Source organism: Aquila chrysaetos, chromosome 14 (genome assembly GCF_900496995.4).
Source record: "Aquila chrysaetos chrysaetos chromosome 14, bAquChr1.4, whole genome shotgun sequence".
Taxonomy (NCBI): domain Eukaryota; kingdom Metazoa; phylum Chordata; class Aves; order Accipitriformes; family Accipitridae; genus Aquila; species Aquila chrysaetos.
The window spans coordinates 8,428,522-8,453,432 of NC_044017.1; the positions used below are offsets into that span (position 1 = coordinate 8,428,522).

The window sequence follows — 24,911 nt, forward strand, 5'->3', positions numbered from 1 at the left end:
ACTCTATTTTCCTGAATTTCCAGTTTTAATGGAAATGCTTATTTTTTTCTCCCATTCTTCTGTTTTCCTGAATTTTTATTAGCTGGATAACTCATAAGTTTTTCAAGCAAAATCAGGGGTGGACATTATAAATAATGCTTGGAAGTACAGCCTAATATTTCCCTTACAGAAAAATACTGTAATTATATCTCTGATTGTTATCAAATCAATAACCATTTTTGGTTAACACTGTACTGTGTATTTTTATATGCATATAGAATAGAGACAGAAGTCCATTTCAGGTGTGCTGAGTACAGCTCTCTGTGATAGCTGCAACTTTAAAGTGATGAATTTCAGATCTCTTCCATGACCTGATTTATATAAAGGGTTTGTAACAGGCATTTTCTAATATTGAAATTCCTTAAAAATAGTGACAAAATTAATTTTTTTTTAATATAAGTTCAAATAGCTTGTTAACTTACTTCACAGGATTGACTAATGCACTCTAAGCAAGCAACCAAAATGCAGTAGCTATGAAGCAGTAGGCATAAAGCTGTTGTTTTTATAGGCATATAATCATGTAAATAAATAAATTAGATTTTAGATACTAAGGAAGTGGGTTCACAGGATAGCTACTTCAAAGGATGCTCATCCCTTGCATCTCTTTAAGTGCCTTAACCTGTAAAGCTATGAAAGTTACCAAATACCCAGGCACAGCACTTCCCACAATTAGAAATGCTGTTAATCTGGTCTTTTGTTGACAACCAAGCTTCCTCCTTTCCAAAAATAAAAACTGCAATTACACTACAGCTTGCAGGTGTATGTTTTGTATGTATTTGGGATTCTCAAAAGATGTTTTTCATCACCTTTCCATTCCTTTTTTAAATCTAAACAATTAATTGGTTTAGTGCACTTCTACAGCACTTCCATTTTCTGGAATGGCATGGAATAAGGCTGTGTGACTTTTCACTAGAGAGACCCCAATAAAAGGTAGCTACATAAAACAGATCCTAGAAGGAATAGAAAAAAACCACAAATATTCTATTTATAATGTTTGTGAATATGTCTCTTCATGGGAATATTAAATTTAAAACATCACTGTATGACAGCAGTTCTGACTGTTTAAGTGTTTATAGCTAGTCATTTCAAGCAAAAATAATCAATAAGGAAATAAAGCTCTAAATACAGTCTATTAAATTCTTCTTCCTGCTAGCATTCTATGACACAAGAAAGATCTTGCTTTTTTCCTAGTATTAACGACAGATTTTAGAAAAGCAACACAAAAGCCTCTTTTAATACAGTATAATTATGCATATTTTTTAGAAGATGGATAACTTAGATCTTCTTTCAGGATTAGTCTAAGATCAGTGAAAGGACTTGAGAACTTCCAGAATTTTGACATTTTCATTATCTCCAACTGTTTGGAAAACTGATCCGGTGAAAGTCCACATCAGTTAGAACACAGTGAAGACATAGTGCTTTTGAAAATCCCATTCCAAATTTTTGTAGGCTTATATTACATACAAAGATACCAAACACATAGCACAAATTCCTCACTTTCAAAATTAGGAAATGCCAGAATTTGTCTGTGTGATTTTAATTTTTTCTGTTGTGCTTCTGATTCCCACATTTTTATATGCATATATAGCTTTTCATATCATGGTCACATACTTCATTTTCCTTCGGATCCCCAAATCATCAGTGCCCAGAATACACAATGAACAACTGATCAATATTCCTTTTCATCTCTTTCATTCAACAGGAATCCCAAACACCGTTGATCTTTTGGGAATCAAGAACAACAGTTTAATGTAAAGTATGGAGGAAAGATTTCATTATAAAGCTTTGTAAGTTCTCTCCTTCTCTTCTGTCCTGTTCCTTTCCCCCATTCCTTCAGCTCTTGCCTCGGACCCATTTCACCTCCTCTCAGGTCCTCTGTTCCGCTCTGACGGACCTCTCAGCTGCTGCGTTACCCAGCGCATGACAGCACAAGTCTCCACACACCGAAACAATACCACGGCTAAGAGAGACTCTCTCTTACAGACAGCTCCCTCAACCAGCTTGACACTCAGCTGCCGAAGCAGCACGCACACAGGGAAAAGGGTGGAAACACACAGCTGAGGACGGTGCCAGAGCAGGACTTGGGCAACCCATGGTGAGACTGGCTTAAACTGCCGTTGAACCACACTGTGAGCGACACAGGAACTTGCCCTTCCATGGCATGGGGCCGTGCCATTAACCCACGCAGAAAGGGAACAGAAACACGCTCTTTTTCTGGGGATTGTAGGATGCAACCACACCAAAACTTTGTAAATCTTGCTAACATCTTTGTGCTTCTCTCTTAACATTGACAGTGGCTAGCATAATAGAATGGAGGTAACATGAAACAATTTATTACAACTTGTAAACAAGTTTCCATAGGCTTTTTGTTTGTTTGTTTTTCCTTAAATGGGGCTTAAATGTGTTACAAAGTTCTTGTGCATTCATTAGCCTCAATGGGGACTTCCCTGGCTATATGCAAGCTCAGTGACCGGCATGGGGCAACTCAGGCTGAGCACAAAGAGAAGCACAGGATGAATCTACAAGGTCCTTTGTAGCAATAAGCATTTTTACCTGTTATCCAGTGCTTAAGAACTACATATCATCTTTTTCAGATTATCTTAATAATGAATACTGTTCTTGTTTTGTATGGTGCAGCTCTCTTAAACCTCTATTACGTTGTACCTGCATGAGCATACACACGTAAGTCTGCTAAAAAATTTCTGTTCCAACTCCTACCAGCTAAAAAGCATAGGATCCACTATGCACTGAGCATAAACAGTACATAAATGGACATACATAGACTTCAGGAACACAGAACAGAATTATCATTAAATATATGTCAACATATATACATGTGAACATATATATATATGCCAATAGTTGCACAACCCACACAACTCCACTAGATTCTGCAGAATAGCATAGAATAACGTCCAGGTATGGAGATGATGAACGGATGCTGCACTTACTTGTCCGCCAGTGGAGCTGCGGGAGGCAGGAATTAAAGGTGTGAATTTGAAACAGGAAGAACAAAGGGAAACAAAAATTCCAGCTGGAGACAGCGTGGCACTGCTCTGCTGACCCAAGTAGAAACGGGAGCAAGGTGTAAATTACTGGAAAAGAAGAGTTTTGTAAAAAGAAGCTATGTTATATAGGTATTAGTGGTCTTTCCACACCACGCAGAGCTTAAAGTAGTAATATACATTAGATTTAAATATAGACATCCATGCAACATGTTAGAAAAAAATCCTTTACATATAGTTATTTACACAAACATACACATGATTAGATAAAGAGCTGTACAAATACATGTATCACTAAGCAGGATACTCTCTTGATTCTCATATTAACATTTGCATATGCATATATCATACTTCCAAACATTTAAAGATTTTTTTTTCTCTGTCTCCTTCTTTAAAACTCATAAAAATACTTACTGTGATGAAATTCACTTTTAAAACTGCAGACACTGCTGCGTGCCTAAGTAAGCCATTATTTTCTGGCTCATAATCATATTTTCTGTGTCTGTTAGAATCACTGATGCATTAATTGCTTATCAAAATTTGAAATGGTTCATGAGTCACTCTGAAGATAAAATAAATAAATATTAATGAGCCAATTTCAACAGAATTCATGTCCTCTGCCTCTTAAAGCTGAAAGACTGTATTTATTACATGTCAGAATTAGGTCTTGATACCTAATCTATGGGCAAATATGAAATATACTCAAGCCATACTTAGCAAATCGGAACTGACTAACTAGATCACCATGTTTCAAGGGATCAATGCATCATAGTCTTATTTGACCAAATAATAGACCAAAGAGAGAAAGGACTGGTCAATTATAAAATAAGAGATTAAGTGAAAGATATGTCTAAATGTATACATCTAAGGCAGATTGAGTGAAAAATGAAATATTTAGTCTTTAAAGTTTGGAAGTGATTCTATATGAGAAGATCTTAACAGAAGTAAACATCTGATCTTCAAACAAACACATTGGCACAAAATATCATTACATAAGAAATTTTACTATTCCTTACATCCCATGAGGGAAGGTGAGAAGGAAGGCATAGAGTTTTCAGGAATATCAAAATAAAGCATTTTAGTTTGGATCAATCTGAAATTTTCATTAAGCCGAAATGCTGGGTGGAGGGCTTTTTCAACCATTTAATTTTCTACTAAAATTGAGTGAAATATACTATTTTGGAGACTAAAAACTTTCATTTTGAAAACATAAGTGTGCTGAGAGACTTTTAAGTCTGGGCCAATGATGGTTCACTGTTGAAAATCCAAGTCTAAACCTTTCCAAACTAAATGACCCAGGATGAAACAGAAAACAGAAGTCCTTCCCTTGAGCCTTTACTTTCTTATTCTAGCTTGTTCCTGAAAATTGTAGGCAAAAAAGATCCCTAAAGAACCTGAAAAGGAAAAGGGAATATCCCTAAAAGGCAGCTGTAGCTCTGAAACACATTAGGAATTAGACAGACAACAGTGAGCCACTTTTGAGCCAAACTGTTAGCGAAAAACCTTTTTTAAAAAATCAGTTTTTCTCAAGGAAGTTCAGCAGCAGGAGATTCTGGCTATATGTAGCTGGCTGGTATAAATTCATAGAAATGGGAGATTCACAGAAATGGGCAATTTCCCTGTTACCCACTGACTACAAGCACGATGAAGAACCCATTTTAACAGACTGTAGGTCTTAGTAAGAAATGAAGAATCATCTATTTATTATATTAGGTCAAGTTGTTTGTTGTCAGAGGTCATATCAGCTGCTTAGCAGAAGACACTGCTTCAACTTCAGCTAGTCACATGGAGAGGCAGGCTGTGGTAGTCCTAGAAGTATTGCTGCACCTCAGCTGATGCCACACCACTGACACCCAGACACCCTGTTTAGACCTGTGTATACTGTAAAACTAAAGGCATCTCCCCAGACCAAGATATCCAATCCAGCATTAAACACAGAATATGTCACTGTCTTTGAAGTCTGCCTGTAAGAATACAGAGAAAAATACAATTACAAAATGTATTGTGTATTACACATAACGTAGGAAGAATTCAAATTTTGCTACTCACATAACCTTCATAAATTTGCAGATATACTTTCTTTCTAATGCGTAGCTAAATAATGTGTATTTTCCCTAACAGTACCTTAAATTCTTCACTTCATGCATTCACAGCTAACATAGCTCTCACATAACTTGTTTCTTCGCTCAAGTATATGTAAGGAAGGACTTAGTTCATGTTACAAATGAACTGTGCTGCTTTCTCTGAAACCTGCAAAATTACGCAAATAATATATGCTAAGTCATAGGTTCTTTAAGACAGGCCAATGGTACCTAAAAGAAGCGCTGCTTAAATTTGTCATTATGTGCATATAACAATGAAGCAATTCATTTTTTTATGTTCACGAAAAACATTTTTTTGTGCTCCTAAAAATTATTCTCAGTACACCATATAACAAGTTTCCAATCTGCAAACAAATATTATCACTGAGATTTAACACTCTCATTTACACAAATGTTAGGGTATTATTCTGTTTTTATAGAATATTTGTGGAATCAGTTTTTCAGCAGATAATTTACTGTCTTCCTGTTAATATTTTAAGCTTCCAAACTTAATGACACTTTCCACTGTTCACCCTTGTTCAGCAGAACTTAACAGATGCAGTTTTAAAGTTAAACCTAAGTCTATTCAGTGCATCTACTGAAAATGTTAACTTCTAAATAAGAAGGGTGAAGGAATAGAATTTTCCATTGGATTGTGCAACAAAAATTTTCACTCAGCGAAATTTTGAAAAAAGCTGTGGTTTCATAGGAAATGGGAAAAGATAATTTCCACACAAGAATTCTTTTCATTTTGAAAAGCCTTTACTGTAAACACTGCCAAAATGCTGAATCTCCACTTGATGTTAAACTTGTGAATAGAATATGGGAAATTAGCAGGTCATGTGCATGATTCAAATAAAAACTCGTAGTGCTGGACAAATGCATTGTCGAATACAGCTGAACCCAGATACCAATGCATTCATCACAGCAAAACCAGCCAAACAAGAAACAGTTATCAGTGTTACTTTCCTTAGTGTCATGTTTGCACCGAGCGTGGATAAAAACAGCTTCTTACCTGCTCAGGCAATCCTGGTCCATTGATGCGAGCCTATACAAGAGCATCATTAAGAAGTGAATGAAAGTTTAGAAGCATGTGCTCAGTGTCGTATGTTCCACTCATGGCACTTGAGAGCTCCTCCAGTGACTGAATATATCCTCGCCAATGAAGTTCAACTTCTGCCGTGTCACCTAAGCAGCCTCGGATGACGTTGAGGCAGTAGCCCATACAGGGCTTACCCAGAAGTCAGCCCTTGGCAATGAGGGCAGTACCGCACTCTCAGTAAAGCTCTGCTGCAGTCTTTAGAGAAATGCAGATGATCTGTTGCATTGATCACTTCAATCCCCAAATTCAGAGCCTGCAAGAAAGTTCGGCTGGGTAACAGTGATCTTCCCATTTGTCCTACGGCCTTTTTGGAAACGTTACCATTTGGATGCACTCCGCATATTCCAGTGAAATGTCAGTCAGACCACGGTTAATCACATGGTTGTAGACTACTGGGAACAGGGTGTCAGAAAATCTCTTGACAAATTTCTCTGTGCTAACGTCTGTGCCAAATATGAAGAGTCCAACATCTGTGAAAAACTCCGGAACACATGTAGTAGCCTCAGCAGCCATGTTTCTATATGCATTGCAGAAAAGTGTGCTTGTGTAATTCTCAGCCAATCTGATAAGCACTTCAAAGGTTTCTGTAATAAATAAAAAAAGTTCATTATTTTTAAGGTTTAAAAAATACAAAATTAGAGCAAGAACTTAAAACAATTACATCAGAATTAAATTTATCCTGAATGCATTTTTGCATTAGAATTTATGAAGAGACAAACTTCTCACAAACTGTGACAACTGTCTTTTGTATATAGTAAACCACCTTACAAGTAATGTTGCAACACAATTAATAATCCGTATGTTTTCTTGGCAGGATATATTAAACACAGTCTACAAAAATATAAAAGGAAGTTGACTGTAAGCTGAGTTATTAAGTTACAAAATACAATAAAGCCTTACTGTATCTGTCTATGTATATACATACATTAGCTGTCTCATCTCATGACTCATTCTGCAAGTTGCAATAGCAAGTTAAATGCTCTCAGCCACTCCACTTCAACTCTTTCCTCTTACCACCCTAAATGGATGGGCAAAAGTAACATTAAACAATTTAAACAACTCTTCCCTTCCATTAAAACTTAACTTTTAAAAGATCAAACAGTTTTGTCTTCTCGTCTTCCGAAGGAAAGAGAGGTACCAAACACACCTGAGAAAAATGCTGTTTGGTCTGGCAATTGCTATGGTCAAGCAAAGTGCTGGAATGTGCAGAACTGCTCTGCTGAGCACTGTGATGGATACACCCTCTCTAAGCCTCAAGATCTGCATAACTGGTAAAGCCTGAATGGATAAATTTACATTTTGTTTCATGTGTTAGGTGGCAATCCTTAAGTACACTGAGTAGTTTTTAATAAAACACTTAAAGTATACTGGAGAAGTATTCTCTCCTGCCTTGATCTATGATTTGCAGGTAAGGAAAAATGCTGGTTTTCAAAATAGAAAGAGTGTTTGCATTGAGGAATTTCCTAGGTCTGCCTGAGAAGCTTGCGCTTCACGGAAGGCAAAGGAGCAATATATAGAGCAAAAGGGAACTTACCTTAGAGTTGAGATTAAAAATACATAGAAACACACATTACAAGTATTAACCTATTTTATCCACTGGATGGCTATGACTCAGTAACTTTCTTTTATTCATTCAAGCTTTACAAGTTTTCATGTATTTTTTTTTTCCATGCTTATTTTTTTAATGGGACTCTATAGAAATAAAGTGACCAAAACCAAGAAGTACAGTTAATAACTGTCCAAACACTGATGTTAAAAATAGGCAGAACCAAATAGTGTCAAACTATGTCAGGCAATTACTGAAGCAATCTGAAGTCTGATGTTAAGTCATGGACTGAACAGTAGAAAACTCAGAATAATTTTAATATAATAACCAAGACTGGCTATCACATCTTTAATATATGTCAGTGCATAAGAATAAATGTCTTATATTCTGATAAAAAGCTTGTTCAGGTTAGTGGAATGATTCTCACTGACTTCAGTGGGTTTCAAATTGCACTTTGTGAAAAGATCACAGAGAAGACATATTAAACTAATCTGCTTATACTTTCTATGCATACTTTGCTTTCTCCAATAAAAATTAGATACACGCTTATAAATCAGTCGTTACCTCTATTCCTCTGCTATCTGTTATCTATTAACTCTTAGTTTCCTATTTCACACCACCTTTAAGACTGATTTTACTATCTCTCTCTTTTCCATTCCTCTAACATTCACGTAAGTAAGAAAAAAAGTGTTGACTGCCCACAGTAAAGAGTAGGAAAGTGCATCCCATTTGTCTTTTTTTTTCAATACTGTCCACATACATATGTGCATCTCTCCTAAACTGAATTTCGCTATAATCATTCATACGTGCCAAATATCACAGTGATTCAGCAAAGAATTTGATTTGTTTTAAAAGTCAGACTCCTGAAGTCAGGACCCTGCCTGGAGCTAGGCTCCCACCAATGGAGACCTATTCAATACAGCAAAGCCTCTTCAGTTTATCCCGCGAGTTGACACACCGAAGTGCCAGCTGAGTAACTCTGCAGACCACAGCTGCCTGCAGCACCACTGCCTCTGTGACTTTTCTCAACCTCAGCACCTCACGCCAGATCGTACCTGAGATACCCGTGCACCACCCCACCTTTGTAGGTGTGGACATGTGTATGGGAGACCCATGTCCTTCTGGAGCAGCAGATGAGACACGGCATATCAGATAGGGCATATCAGATTGATAAAAATGCCCACTTTAAGGCAACTGGACCAAGGATGAGATCTCCACCAGCTATAAAGGCAGTTTGGACATCTAGCTCCCATATGCATGGACAGCTAAATTACAGCCCTAAATAGTCTACTGTACATTACGTCTCATTTTTATTGGAGGGAACAAGGAATGCAAAGAATGTACAACCCTACTATGGAGGCTTTATTTAGTTGCCTAAGAATGTTTAATACCTTTTTCAGTTGTAGATGCCATTTATCTGCCTGTCCGGAAAGGCACGGGTATCCTGCAGGTGCTGTATCACATCTCCAGGCTGTGCGTGGATGTTTTGCATTTAAAATGGTACTAGATGGCTGTGCCTAGGTAACTGAACTGAATTCTAGATACCCAGTTACCGCTAACTCAAGAACCCTTCATATAAAAGCTTGGAGCAGCCAGAATAACAAAGACAAAAATTTAAGTCAAAATGATTCTTGGTTTAGATGGTTTAAAATAATAATGTGTGAAGAATATTAAAGCCTCCTAGGAAAATGGCTATTTTTGTAACTGCAGATTCAGTCTTTTACACAAATTTTGCCAATGCTTCAGATGAAATTTGTTAAAGTAGGTAATGTTAGTAAAATAATGATATTATAATAATCTCTTTAGAACGATATGAATAAGGTTCTTATGGCCCTTCTCAAGTTTTTATTATTACTTTTTCCTAGATGAAAACCATAAAGTATGTGATCTAAAATGTCTGTTACAATCCACAGCTCAGTATCCCGTTACCAAGAGCACAAATATCAGATGAAAGAATAAATCATGCTGCACATGGATAATCAATAGATTTTTACAATGTGGTCTAAACAATAACAAACCTTCAAGACTGAACTACATTGCTAGTGCCCCAGCAACCCACAGATGAATGAGTGCAATAAGCAACTGCATGATTTATTGACTGTTTTTGCTTTCCTAAACAGCATATGGTAATACTGGTCACTTGTGTTTAACAATTCTGCATCATGCTGTTTAACGGTCATTTTAGGATTTCTTAGAAAATTTGTTAATCAGATTTGTTCCACTGGCACGTTTCCTACTTTATAACCACCAAAGCTATTCCAGAAATTTGTTTTGCTCTCAGACAGCTTGAAGAATGACAGACAGCAAAGCAGACCTATGTTTACTTTCAATATTGAACAGCTCCTGTGAACACCTTACGATGGCAATCTATGTCATTTACAACACTTTCAGAGACTTCAATGACAAATCAAGTTATGCTGGTTCAATGCTGCAAGCGTATCATAGATTTAACAATGTGTTTCTCTATCTTTTAAGTCTGTCAGCCCAGACGAACTTCATCAGTCTTAATTATTCAGTCACAAAAAAGAAGTGGTGAGTTTTCAATCAGTATAAATCCAATACGTATAAAAGACATTTTAAATACAACTAAGATGAGCCAGACAAGCTCTTTTTATTACTATTAAATGATTTTTTAATCTGCAGGCTCAGTGCCTCTTATCTCCACCCTTTATGAGATCTTTGTAGTAACGGCTATACAATATCCTACAGATACCTTCTGCATCACTACTGTGAATAATGTCTAGCGTTTACCATGGGTGGCATGTCAACTTTATTTTTCTTTGGCTACACTTAAAATTATGATTTGTACACTCCTAAGTCAAAAATCAGGGCTGTCAATATATTAACCCATTATTTTTTCGAAGGACCAGGAATATCTCTCTTCCTGGTTTTGCTAAGAAAGAATAAAACACAAGGCTAGGAAAAAAATGTAGATGGGCACTTTTTTGTTTGATGTATTGGATTTATTCAGCTGGTTCTTCATATCAATACATATATACATACGTTTTTGATAATAGTGTATTTAAAAACTGATCACAAAGTGACGTAAAATAACTATCAGGTCATTGCTTTAAGAGATTTGCAATCTTTCATTCCCTTTGTTTAACCTTTCTGTTCCTGAGAGCCATGGGTGGTTCTAAATTATAAAGATACCACAATCTATCTAATTATCTAAGATAGTCTAATAAATTAAAAATCCTGTATTAGTAGTGGGCCAACAAGTTTTGAAGTCTTATAATTCGGTAGTAATTCACCAGCCTACATTACATATTACAAATTAATTCACACTTAGTCAGGGTAACATATAGAACTCAATAAATTATAACCAGACAGATTAAAATCCATCCTTGAACTATGGACATATTATTTAGCAAGAATGCCTTTCACAGTCCAGAGGGGATCCATAACTGTTGAGCTTCCATTACCCTAAGTATCAGCCCATAATATACAGGAATACAGATAAACTAAATCCAAGCAAAAGCTGGATTATATTACAGATTTATTATGACTTGAAAAATCCTATGGGGAAGTATTAGCCTGTTGCCAGCTGCCATTAATGTTCAGTGATCTCATATGTTTTCCTTCTGTTTGTGGGCAGTGCAAATTATCCAGAAGCATCAAACTCACTCTACGAACGATTTATAGTCCAACCAAGTGTATCTTACATACATTGTCTTATTGGGAGTCAAGGGGAATGTCTCAGGTACAGTCTACAGCCTAGCAAACAAAAGGCATTCAAAAATTATGGAAAAGAATAATTATGGAAAAAAGATTAATCCACCCAGTATTACATACATAATATCTTTGTTTAAAATATATCAAACAGGGAAATACGTATAGGTGGGAAATTCAGTGTAGCTATTCCTAACTCCAAAGTAGTACACAGTGCCAGATATACTGCAAAATCCCCTAATCATTTATTGTATCAGAAGAATGAGCTGGTAGAATAAAGTCTTCAAGACATATAAATGAATTATAAGGAATGAACTCATTAGGGCATTGCCTGTGAAGGTTATATGAGAGACAGATCAAAAGGATAAGTGCCAGAAGAAGATATTTGAGATTCACTAAACCTGCTCCTCATTAACACATATTTCAAATTAATCCATTTCATAGATTATAGACTCACCACTGTAGTCAGTAAGAAAACAGGTAGAATAGATTAAACCTGTAGCCCAACCAACTCTGGGCTAAGTGTTGCCAAGTGTTAGTGATACACTGCAGGCTTTACAGCCACAACTGCTCATAACAGACTTCAGAATTCAACAGGTCTTGTTTCGTCTTGAATTTATTTTAGCTCTCTTTGAAAAAGAAAATATGAAAAACCTGAATTAGAATCAGTTGGCCATTGCCTAAGTTGTCCTGTGTTCAATGGCAAATTACTCAGATACTCAGACGTCAGTAGTTTCTTGCATATCCTGTGATTCTGAGTTTGGTTTTTTGTAATTTGTTAAGTTGTAATTTTTTTTTAATTGTGGTTTTGTTGTTGTTGGTTTTTTTTAGCTTTGTGAAATTGCATAACTCTCTTTAACATACTACACGGGGACTAAAAAAAATGAAGTAATCATGGTGTAACTAAGCACAAGGTCCCAGAGGGTAGGTAAGAGTGTGCCCCATTAGCAAATACAGGATTGAAACAAACAAAATTAACCCTGAGAGGGCCCAAGACCATCATGGAAGAAACCTCCATCAGCAGCATCAGACTCCTCCCAGTGGAGAGCTCAGGATTGATGATTCATCTGAGCAATGCACAGGAGGCACGAGTATAGCACCAGAGAAAAGCAAAGGCACTAGAAAGCTGGTGTATGACAGTTTTAGTTGGTGTATTAATAGGAATTAGCAATCATAGATAACGTGGGCTATAAGCATTAGTGTCACTGCAATTATACTAAAAAGAACTGTTGCGCTTTGAAAGGCTGTTAAAACATTAATCAGAGAAACAGCAAATTCTCTCCGATCCATATGTAAGGTGTGCTCTCCTTTTTGCCCACAATGAAATTGTGAGGACTCATAAGAAACTCATTCCCAATTTAACCAATGTATAAAATAATTTAACTTTTATTTGAACATTTAATATGCTGAAGAACCTAGAAAAACATGTCCCAAAGCCAGGTGAGATGAATTTCACTCATGACTGTGCCACATCTTTTTGCTAGTCTGAATGGATAATTGTACTTCTCATTCTTATTTTATAATGTACTTAATATCATTACTCAGTGTTAATCTTTTCATAGTAATCCTGACTATTTTGCCATGTAGAAATTGCTTTCTAAATCAACAAATTCAGGGGTTTTTTCTTTTCCTTCTCCATCTTTCTATTTATACATTCAAGAACAGGCCCAGCACTGCAACAGGACTCATGTTCAGCTGATCTGACATGATGATCTCAAAGTCTTGTATTTGTTTTTTATAAAATGTTGGAATAAAATTATCCTTTTTCCAGTTCTCTGGAGATTCATTAATTTTTAAAACTTAATGAAAATCATCACCAATGATGATTCATAAAATTCTTTTTTTAACTTTTCAGTGAAACTTACTACTGTTGATTTTATTATACCTAGCCTTAGAATCTGCTATTTAACATACTCCTAAGTTGTAACTGAAATGTAAATTATTTAATCATACCTTGATAGATGATATTTTAATATTGAAAGACTGTCATATGAATGAATGAATGAATAATAATCAAATGAATGAATAACACATGGTTATTATTTTATCTAGTTATAATCAGTGATTCCACCTTTCTCCCAAAATTGTTCTTTTTTTTTTTTATTTTTTTCATTCTGTTCTTATGATTTTAATAGTGATGACTATGGGACCATTCATCTTGCCATTTTGGAAGCAACAACAGCAGATTGTTTTGTATGGTGCCAGGAGGAGAAACAACTAGCAATAAATAGAGCCCTACAAAAACCTTTTTTCCTCTTAGATGCTGCTCTGATTTTGCATTGTTTTATGTATTTCATAGGCAATACTTTCTCGTTGGAGGAAAGTATTTCTAAACTCTGAATATATTGCTTACCACCTTAGAATAAAATACACTCAGAGTTGCAAGCAGAACATTCCAGGGGACCACAGCTTTAAAACTGGTATCATATAATTAAGTTGTTTGAAAATCTTTTGATGTAAAATGTTGTGCATGGTTTGCAAAAGGACATTAAACTGATAATGATTTATGATATGCATTTTTACACATTTGCCATAATAAATAAGGAAGGCAAGTCATCTCAGGTGTATGAAAAGGGTATTTTTTAAAAAGCGAAATTTGGAATTTATAGCAGGATGATGTTGAGATAGGAGGGTCAGAAAATTAATTGATTAGAAGGGCAAAATTCATTTCACATAACTTCAAACGTATGTATGTGAGCTAGTCACCTGAAGCTCCCTAAAAGTCAGGTGAGAGAAACAAGCACTTCTAAAGCATGAGTCATCTCTCTGACTTTAGATGATGACTTTCGGTTGAGATTATCTGCTCTCTGGAAGTGCTTGTTCCTCTCCATTGACTATAAAGGAACACTAGAACAAATTGTTCAGATAGATATACTAAGATCTGCATTTAGTCAGGGTGAATCCCTAAGATTTTTGTAAGGAACTGGTATTAAGAGAAAGTGTCATCAAACGTAACATGATACTGCAATTTATACAAATAAAGAACTGAGATGATCATGCTTCTACAAAGGGGTCTCAAAGGTAGATAAATGACAAATTTCTAATATATTTATGCAAATCCTCTTTCCTTCTGCACAACTGGGAACATGTTTTTCTTAGAATGAAATAAAGTATATACTTGGTTTCCACAGGGTTGCCTGAGCATCACAACTTTACATGCTAGCTTTATAAAAAGTAATTATCAGGAAATCACAGAGGAATTACATATAAAGAGAAAGAACAACCTCAGGAAGATTTCCATAAAGCTATGTTGATGGCTGACATCAGGTGAAGCTTTTGTCTTTATATTTGAAGGTTTAGAACCTGTTTTGTTTTTTTTTTTAATTATCCCAGTTTTATGCTGGCAATACTCAACTTCAGTGAGCTCGTTTTTGATTTATACAGGTTAAAGTGAAATGATAATCAGGTTCTAGCAGATGTAACACTACGGATCAATATCTCTTGCACATCAAACAAGTAAATATATTCATTTTGTATCACAGAATATTTAATTTGATAGCTTTCTTCTAGGTGTTGGTTGAGGTTTCCTGCATCAGGAATTCCTGCATCTGATAGTCTGAGGAATTCCACACCAAAAATTGTCACATCAGTCAAAGAAATGTGAGGAGTTTGTTTACTTAACATATGACTACATGTCATGGGTTTCAGAGAGCCTCCAAAGAGTTTGGTAAGGGATTAGATGCATTTATTATCTTTCACTTCACTTTGCTTTGCTTCACTTCACTTTTATTGAGAAAAAAAGAAAGGAAAACAATGTCCTTCGAGGCTGCATTTCTTAAACAAACATCCATGTTTTCCACGGAAGATTCAGGAACAATTAAGTTACGACTGGATCTGTATTCTGTTGAAGTTAGTTCTATGTTCCTCTATAACTACTGGATATCAGGAAGAAACACTCTATGTCCCTCCGCATAGCTCTGGTATATTAGTGATCAGTGATATGTGCAAAATTCTGCTTCATGAAGGTGATGCAAAAGTATTTTGGTTTATGCCATATATTTCAGTACCTAGTTTGAGCAATGCTGTGAAAAGGAATGAATTTGAAGTATGCACTTCCAAGTTTCAGATACATTAATAAATGTACCATTTCTAACTTGACAAGATAGAAACTCTCGGGAGGTGGATAATCAGGCTGACAAATATGCTCTTTCCCAATTACAAGAGGAAAATAGCACCTGTCAACAACAACATAAAAATCTAGTTCTCCAAACTGGTTAGGAAAAGACATACAGCTTTAGTATATAAACTTATCAAATTTAAGTGGAATCCAGAAGACATTTCAACACTGAGGAAGTCTCAGGAAAGAGAAATTGTTTCTAGAAGGACTTTTTTATGACAGTTGTACAGAATATTCTGTGTGGCTGCTTTTGATTATAACATATTAAAATCAAATATTGATATGGATTGGAATAGTCCACTCTGACTCACCCTTTCTTAAACAGTATGACTCCTGATTTTAATACAATTAATTTCTACACCAACTCATAACCCATTCTTTAGAAACTAAGAACTAGAAAATACTTGTTAAATGATCCATTGTCGCTAGTAGCTTTGGCACCTAGAATCATAGAATTGTTTAGGTTGGAAAAGACCTTTAAGATCATCGAGTCCAACCACTAACCTAATGCTGCCAAGTCCACCACTAAACCATGTCCCTAAGTGCCACATCCACACATCTTTTAAATACCTCCAGGGATGGTGACTCAACCACTTCCCTAGGCAGACTGTTCCGATGCCTGACGACACTTTCAGGGAAGAAATTTTTCCTGGCGCAACCAACTTGAGGCCGTTTCATCTCGTCTTACCGCTTGTCACTTGGGAGAAGAGACTGACACCCACCTCCCTACAACCTCCTCTCAGGCAGTTGTAGAGAGCGATAAGGTCTCCCCTCAGCCTCCTTTTCTCCAGGCTGAACAACCCCAGTTCCCTCAGCCGCTCCTCATAGGACTTGTTCTCCAGACCCTTCACCAGCTTCGTTGCCCTTCTCTGGACACGCTCCAGCACCTCAATGTCTTTCCTGGAGTGAGGGGCCCAAAACTGAACACAGCACTCGAGGTGCGGCCTCACCAGTGCCAAGTACAGGGGGATGTTCACTTCCCTAGTCCTGCTGGCCATGCTGTTTCTGATACAAGCCCGGATGCCGTTGGCCACCTTGGCCACCTGGGCACACTGCTGGCTCATATCCAGCCGGCTGTCGACCAGCACCCCCAGGTCCTTTTCCGCCGGGCAGCTTTCCAGCCACTCTTCCCCAAGCCTGTAGCACTGCACGGGGTTGTTGTGACCCAAGGGCAGGACCCGGCACTCGGCCTTGTTGAACCTCATACAGTTGGCCTCGGCCCATCGATCCAGCCTGTCCAGATCCCTCTGTAGAGCCTTCCTGCCCTCCAGCAGATCAACAATCCTGCCCAACTTGGTGTCATCTGCAAACTTACTGACGGTGCACTCAATCCCCTCGTCCAGATCATTGATAAAGATATTAAACAGAACTGGCCCCAATACTGAGCCCTGGGGAACACCACTTGTGACCAGCCGCCAACTGGATTTAACTCTATTCACCACAACTCTTTGTGCTCGGCCATGCAGCCAGTTTTTTTACCCAGCAAAGAGTATGCCTGTCCAAGCCATGAGCAGCCAGTTTCTCCAGGAGAAGTATGTGGGAAATGGTTTCAAAGGCTTTACTACAGTTCAGGTAGACAACATCCACAGCTTCTCCCTCATCCACTAAGCGAGTCACCTTGTCATAGAAGGAGATCAGATTAGACAAGCAAGACCTGCCTTTCATAAACCCATGCTGACTGGGCCTGATCACCTGGTTGTTCTGTATATGCCACATGATGGCACTCAAGATGATCTGCTCCATAACATTCCCTGGCACAAAGGTCAGACTGACAGGCCTGTAGTTCCCCAGATCCTCCTTCCAGCCCTACTTGTAGATGAGTGTCACGCTGGCTAACCTCCAGTCAACTGGGACCTCCCTGGTTAGCCAGGACTGCTGATAAATGATGAAAGCGGCTTGGCGAGCACTTCCACCAGCTCCCTCAGTACCCTTGGGTGGATTCCATCCAGCCCCACAGACTTGTGTGTGTTGAAGTGGTGTAGCAGGTCACTAACCGTTTCCCCTTGGATTATGGGGGCTTCTTTCTGCTCCCTGTGCCTGTCTTCCAGCTCAAGGGGCTGGGTACCCTGAGAACAACTGGTCTTACTATTAAAGACTGAGGCAAAGAACGCATTAAGTACCTCAGCCTTTGTTGCTATGTTTCCCCCTGCATCCAACAGAGGATGGAGATTCTCCTTTGCCCTCCTTTTGTTGCTAATGGATTTATAGAAACATTTTTTATTACCTTTTACAGCAGTAGCCAGGTGAAATACTAGTTGGGCTTTGGCCCTTCTCATTTTCTCCATGCATAACCACAGGGCATCCTTGTAGTACTCTTCCAAAGGTCATAAACTGCTATTTCCTGAGTTCCAGCCAAAGCTCTCTGTTCAACCAGGCCCGTCTCCTTCCCCACCAGCTCATCTTTCAGCACATGGGGATGGCCTGCTCCTGCGCCTTTAAGATTCCCTTCTTGAAGAATGCCCAGCCTTCCTGGAGTCCTTTCCCCATCAGGACTGCCTCTCAAGGGACTCTGTCAATCAGTCTCCTAAACAGGCCAAAGTCCGCCCTCTGGAAGTCCAAGGTAGCAGTTCTGCTGACTTCTCCAAGAATTGAAAACTCTGTCATTTCATGATTACTATGCCCAAGACGGCCTCCAACCATCACATCACCGCAAGTCCTTCTCTGTTCGCAAACAACAGGTCCAGCAGGGCACCTTCCCTAGTTGGCTTCCTCACCAGCTGTGTCAGGAAGTTTTCTTCCCACACTCCAGGAACCTCCTGGACTGTTTCCTCTCCACTGTACTGTATTTCCAGCAGACGTCTGGTTAAGCTGGAGTCCCCCACGAGAACAAGGGCTAGAGATTGTGAGACTTCCCCCAGCTGCTTATAGAATATTTTGTGTGCCTCTTCATCCTGGTTGGGTGGTCTATAACAGACTCCCACCATGATATCTGCCTTGTTGGCCTTCCCCGATTCTCACCCATAAACACTCAACCCTATCATCACCACTGTCAAGCTCTAGACAATCAAAACACTCATTAACATACTGAGCTATTCCACTGCCTCTCCTTCTTTTTGCCTATCCCTTCTGAAAAGTTTATAGCCATCCATTGCAGCACTCCAGTTGTGTGAGTCATCCCACCATGTTTCTGAGATGGCAACTATGTCATAATTTTCCTGCTGCACAACAGCTTCCAGCTCCTCCTGTTTGTTGCCCATGCTGCATGCACTGGTGTAGATGCACTTCAGTTGAGCTATTGATCCCACCACCTTTTTTGGGGCAGAAACCCTAATTCCTGTGTGACCCTTCTCAGGCGCTTCTGTGGTTTCTAACACATCAACAACCCTTGCATCTTTGCTGCTGCATGGAACTCCATCCCCTGTCTCCACTGGGATGGCAGACCGAAGGACCTCGCTAGCACACCGTCCCTCAAACATTGGCAGGCTGCCCCCAGGCTTATCTCTAGTGAGCCTGGTTTTATCCCTTTCCCCCTTCAAATCTAGTTTCAAGCTCTTTCAATGAGCCCTGCTAACTCCTGTGCAAAGATCCTTTTCCCCCTTTGAGACAGGAGTACCCTGTCTGTTGCCAGCAGGCCTGGTGCCGTGTAAACCAGCCCATGATGAAAAACCCCAAAATTCTGCCAGTGACACCAGGCTCAGAGCCAGGTATTGATCTGCTGGCTCTTCCTGTTTCTTCCCTCATCATTCCCTGCAACTGGAGGATACAGCAGAACACTACCTGTGCTCCTGATCCTTAACCAGTAGTCCCAAGGCCCTTAAGCCTTTCGTAATTGCCCTCGGACTTCTTGTTGCAACTTCATCACTGCCTAGCTGAAAAATCAATAATGGATAACAATCTGAGGGCCGTACCAGGGTAGGAAGCTTTCTCTTCACATCTTTAACCCAGGCCCTAGGGAAGCAGCAGACTTCCATGAGAAATGGGTCCAGTCTGCGTATTGGGCCTTCTGTTCCCTTCAGAAGGGAGTCTCCTATGAGAAACTTGCCTTTAGCTCCACTTCCAAGTCATACACACTTTTGAATGTAGACAAAGCTGAAGGACAAAAACAGATGAATCCCCTTTGCTTGCATTCTGCTTGCTCCCCACTAACACTCTTAGAGGTTTTTGTGCATTTACTTAAGCCTGCAACAGAAGCTCTTGAGGTGAAAGTTCTGGATACGCTCCGTGATGTTCAAGCTCTTTTAAAAGAATGGTTTTTACCATGAAAATGGTAAAAACACATTACATACTGTTTATTGTTAAGGTTCACGTGTAGTCAGTTAAGACTGCTGAGTATACCCCCACTGAGCATATCTGTCGGGGAAAGAAAAAACAAAAAAACCCACCCCAAAACCAGAATACCTGGCAGAGTGATGTTTCTCCCTATACGTTCTGGGGGAGCGACTGCACTTGTTGCTTGTATCAGGCAGAATGGCCTTGGCCAAAGAGAAATTCCATCTGATTTTTCAGTCCAGCTCTCTGGCCTCATGGCACCAATGAACAAGAAGTCAAAACCTGTATTTCTTTATATAATCTGGATTTCTCTCTATAGTCTATGTATGTTGTCAAGATGCGGTCTAGTCTGAAGATTTTTGAAATCCTCTTCTTTAACAGTAATCCCATTTTTTTTCATGAGATTCTCTCACCTATTATTTTCTGATTTTGTTTGTCAAGATGTTTTTTGATGACTATTAATGTTTAGTTAGAGCACACTCAATGGACCAAAGAACAATAGATGTTAGATTTAAACATAAATCAATGTTTACTGTAGTATGAGCAATTACATAAATATGGCTTCATTAAATTATTCCCTTAAGCTTTATATCTTAATGCTCTTTAACCTTCAGCAAATTCTTTCCAAATATATAAAAGAAAATTTGTCTTCTTAAATGCTAAATTTTTTTACTTTCAGAGAGCTCATGAGTATAACCAGTACATCATCTACTAGCTTTACTGAGGGTGCCAATAGCCTTTCACCCTACCACTATTTGTAGATGCTCTGCTAAGCCCTGTTTTGCAACTGCTGCTGCAGCACTGCCAACTCACACATTCTCAAGGTACGCAATACTTTCCAGGAAGGAGCTTGAGATAGTAGCTGCTGGAAATATGTGTCTCTTCCAAACTAGAACCCCACTGTGATTTCCACCCCATCATGTGATCTGCCCCACCATGCAATGTGACAAGGGGTATGCATCTCTTGCGTCACTCAAAACTGGACAGTTACCTCCCTGTTCCCTTTACAGCTGTGTATCCTAGCTTATGTAGGACTGGAATATCTCTCGCTAAATAAAGAAACCACACAGAAGCACAGGGCTAGGAGGAACTTGAGATGTCCTCTAATCCATCCTTTGAACCCAGGGCAGGTTCAACTAGATTTACGATCTCATATTTTAACATATTTATCTAACCTAACCTATTCTTAAAAAAAGTACAGTAACAGAGAGGCCATAACCTCCAATAAAATTGTTCCATTACTTCCCCATACTCTTATTTGCTCTCATCAGTGAGAACAAATTATTTGCTTCTTCCTGCTTTTAGGTATTTCAGATTAGATCCTCCCCACCTGATTGCAGACATCTCCAAAGACCAAATGCATCTCCAAAGCAGATGACTCTACCTCTCAGCTAATCAGTAGAGAGGATGATGGCATGATTCATCTGACCTAGTTTAGGTGTCCACATGGAAATAAGATGAATCACACTGCTTTTCTCCTCTATTTATACAGAGAAAGAGGGTGATTAGTTCAGAGAAGCTAGGTGACGAACTGTACTCCTGAAAACTGTTACAAATTTCTTTTCTGTTCTTTTTATTAAAATGAACAATCCCACTTCTTTCAGTCATAAATAGGGTCCATTCTACCTCTATGTAGTTGAACTTAATCCTGAAGACTTCCAAAGGGAAGTCTAAATTGCCCAAATTATGTGCTTAAGTGGACAACGTATATGTTAGGAGTTCCAAATTCATATATAGCTCTGCCTGACTAGGTACTTCAAAAATGTTTTGTTAACCTATTTTGGAATAGCATCACTTCTCTAACTCATGTTCACTTTGGGAACCACTAAGCGCTCTCCATCATTTCAACAAACAACTGCTGAGCCTGTATTTCTCCAATCTTCAACTCATCTTATTCCTACCTAAATCCAGAATCTGCATATGTCCACATTGAATGGCATACAGCTATTTTGAATTCTAGGTCTATTTTCCAGCCTGCACATGAGCTCTTATTGCCCTCCCTCACTTGTTGAGAGCACACTGATTATTTCACCATTCAACACAGTAGTGAAAATGGTGGCTGTACTTGCCCAAGAACCACAACCCAAGTGTCCTTCTATTCTGACCATGAACACTTGCTAACCAATCAAATACAGGTTTCCAAAAAGTTTTACATCTGTTTAGGGGTGATTTTATCAAAACAATTCCTTACTTACTTATGAGAATGGCATGTTGAATAGCGTAAAAAGACTCAGGAAAGACAAGTGACTTAACATCTGTGTTTCTCACATACCCACACTGTGTTTCCATTTCCATACAGGGAAATTAGATTAGTTTGACCCAACTTGTCCCCAGTAAACACAGTTTCATTGTTACTTGATATGTTCTTGTATTTGGCTTCTAAATATTTCAGCTTTTTATTCCCAATAACTAAGCAGTCTAAAATGCTTTAGCTTCCCCTTTTTCTGTTAAACAAACAAACAAAAAATATTCACCCTTTTCAGTCTTTTGCTACCTCTACAAATCCAACGACAACTACTAGTGCACTTCTGAATGGGTATATTGACAAAACAAATCAATCAGTGAAAACGCTGTGGAAAACAATTCTGAAGTGAACAACCTTTACATCTTACCAATGCTGCTCCATAGCTGTGCCAAGAGGTCCGTTATCTCTTAACAGTCTTATCAGCACTCGTGACAGCTGGGCTTGAGCAGAATTAACTATTTCCAGTGGAATCTCATAGGAGATGGGAGAACATTTTGCCCTTTTCTGCATTTTTTCATGACTCCTCATGAGAATCTGATTTACATTACTATATTCCTAGAGTAACATATACTGTGATGTCAGCTATTGATACACATTTTACCTCTGAAATACAAAGTATAAGGCTCATTATGGAGCCTTCCAATTTATACTGTTCAGTTCATATATAACCTTGAACTTATGCATGCGAATACTGATGAAAGCAGTGATGTTTACTAAACAATGACAATGCCAACCCCAAAACCCACAAGGAAGAAGGCAGCAAAAGAGCACATCAGCTTATCACACTTATCACACAAGTATACAAGGTGCTGATTAATCTCAGCTACCACCTCAGCTAAATACCATATTCTCTTTTTTTCAACACTAAAAAGTTATGGGGATGTTTAAGGCATGATTCATCTGACCTATTTTAGATGTTTATGGGAAGATGAATCATACAAAAATATTTATGGGGAGATGAATCATGCCAAAAAAGTGCCTCTCACTTAATTTTCTACCGAGGGAGCTGATGGTGACAAGCTCAACAATCCACTCTATTATACCAATCATCATTAGTATTGCTATTTCACCTGTATAGCTTGGGTTTCTTAGTTACAAATTTACTTATAACTTCCATATTATTGACCTGTAACACCTGTATCTGAATTTCCACTGTAGAAAATGTGATCAAACTCTGTCTCCTCCAGAGATTTGTTTGTCCAGAGATTATTTTCTTGCAACTAGGTATGTTTTTAAAATGAGGTATTCATCTAACTTCAACCGCATGAAGGCAGTCTATAACATAGAACAAATTTCTGGTGAAAGTAATGAACTCTTAAAGAAAATATACAACCTGTAGAGAAGCTGAAAAATATACCTCTGCAAGTTGAAAGTGATGTCCCATTTCTTTTTGATGTCTACAATTAGTTTAATATTGACCTAATAGTCACACAAGATAAACATGCGTGCATCTCCTTTTATATACACTTATTCACCACTGGACCCATAACTAATAGCTTACTCACAGGTTTGTTTCAGATCGCTCCAACTAGTTCTTTCCAAGATAACCTGTATGGTTCTGTAGACAGGGACCACTCTGAAAAAACATTATAGCCGAACCTGTGTAAGCTTCGGCACTCTCCACACTCTTCCAATATTGCTCCAGAAAGCTTCTCATTCCCTTCATTCTTCTGACACCCTTGGGCATATAGCATAGCACGTTGGGTTCATTTTGGTGGGTGTGATGCATCCTTCATATTATTGCAGACTGAAAAAATGCATTAAAAAAAAAGGTCATGTAAAATCAAGAATGCATAAACATTCAAGTGGTACTTGAAAAGGATGTGGTCTGCTCTAGAAGGAGCTATCCCTAAGTAGTGTGGACATGTGCCACACTGTATTACTTGGCCTGCAGTCTGATAATGCCTCCCTAGACCTGCAGAGTTAGCAATGCTGATATAGCTAACATGTCCAGTTCTGGGCAACCTTCCTTCTGTAATCTGGAAGACAGTGCTGTAACGTTCTCTGCCTCCTGTGCACCTTTTGTCTCACTTCTGAATTTTATACTTGGTTCCAGAACTGCTTGATGGGGCTCCCTCACCCTCTACTAATAGAGATCAAAGAGATAAAAGAGATACAGGAGAGAAAAGCAATAAAAGTTGTGTGCTGTCTACTAAAGATTGACAGTAGGAGCCCCATTCTCCACTCAATTTAGCAGACGCCTTTTAATCACCTGCCAAATCCCGTTTCACAAGATCACGTATTAAGCTATTTCCTGAACTGGCCACTTGCCTAGCAGTGACAAAATGGACGCGACCACAACTCTTGTCCAGACTGCAGTCCACGGAGAACGGGGTGGGGGAAGGAGAACCAAGAACACTGATCTGCTCTGACCATCCAAGGAAAGAAAACTTCCACTTCAGTTCCAATGGTATGCTTCTTTTATAAGAAAGCCCTGTAAATTTGTCCTACTTTAAACCTAAACGATGAGTGATAACTGCAGCTGTTGAACGCAGACTTGCTCTGAACGCAGGATATTCAAAAGATGTAGAAGCTTTCTCCATGACCATGAAAATCATCTGTCTAGAAAACAACAGAATAGTCCCTTCTCATATCCCATGCACACAGGAACAATATGTTTCCAAATTAACAATGTACTGTGAAAACAAGAGGAAGGTGAACAGCCAGGGAACTTCTCAGTCTCCCAAGACTCTTAGAAGTGCCCTGCTATTCTCTTCTGTGACCAGAAGTTCGTATTGGAAGTTTGTGCATATTAAATATTACAGGAATGTTCTGTTGTGAGAACTAATTTCCTTTCTCTCTTTATTTGTGGCCCTTAGGGGGATGACATTTACAGCAGAGATACAGGATCATCTTGCTCTTTCTTAGGACTCCTGTGTATTGTTATCAATGGTT

The 24,911-nt window shown here is 38.5% G+C and overlaps 1 protein-coding gene across 1 annotated transcript in view; it reads right to left on the bottom strand.

Moving 5' to 3' along the window:
- Positions 1–24,911, bottom strand: part of GPC5 (glypican 5) — an 827,733-nt gene that overhangs the window by 664,110 nt on the left and 138,712 nt on the right. Inside the window, 3 exon segments of the mRNA XM_030036731.2 lie at positions 6,141–6,365; positions 6,367–6,551; positions 6,554–6,811. Coding sequence (XP_029892591.2) covers positions 6,141–6,365; positions 6,367–6,551; positions 6,554–6,811 — 668 coding nt within the window.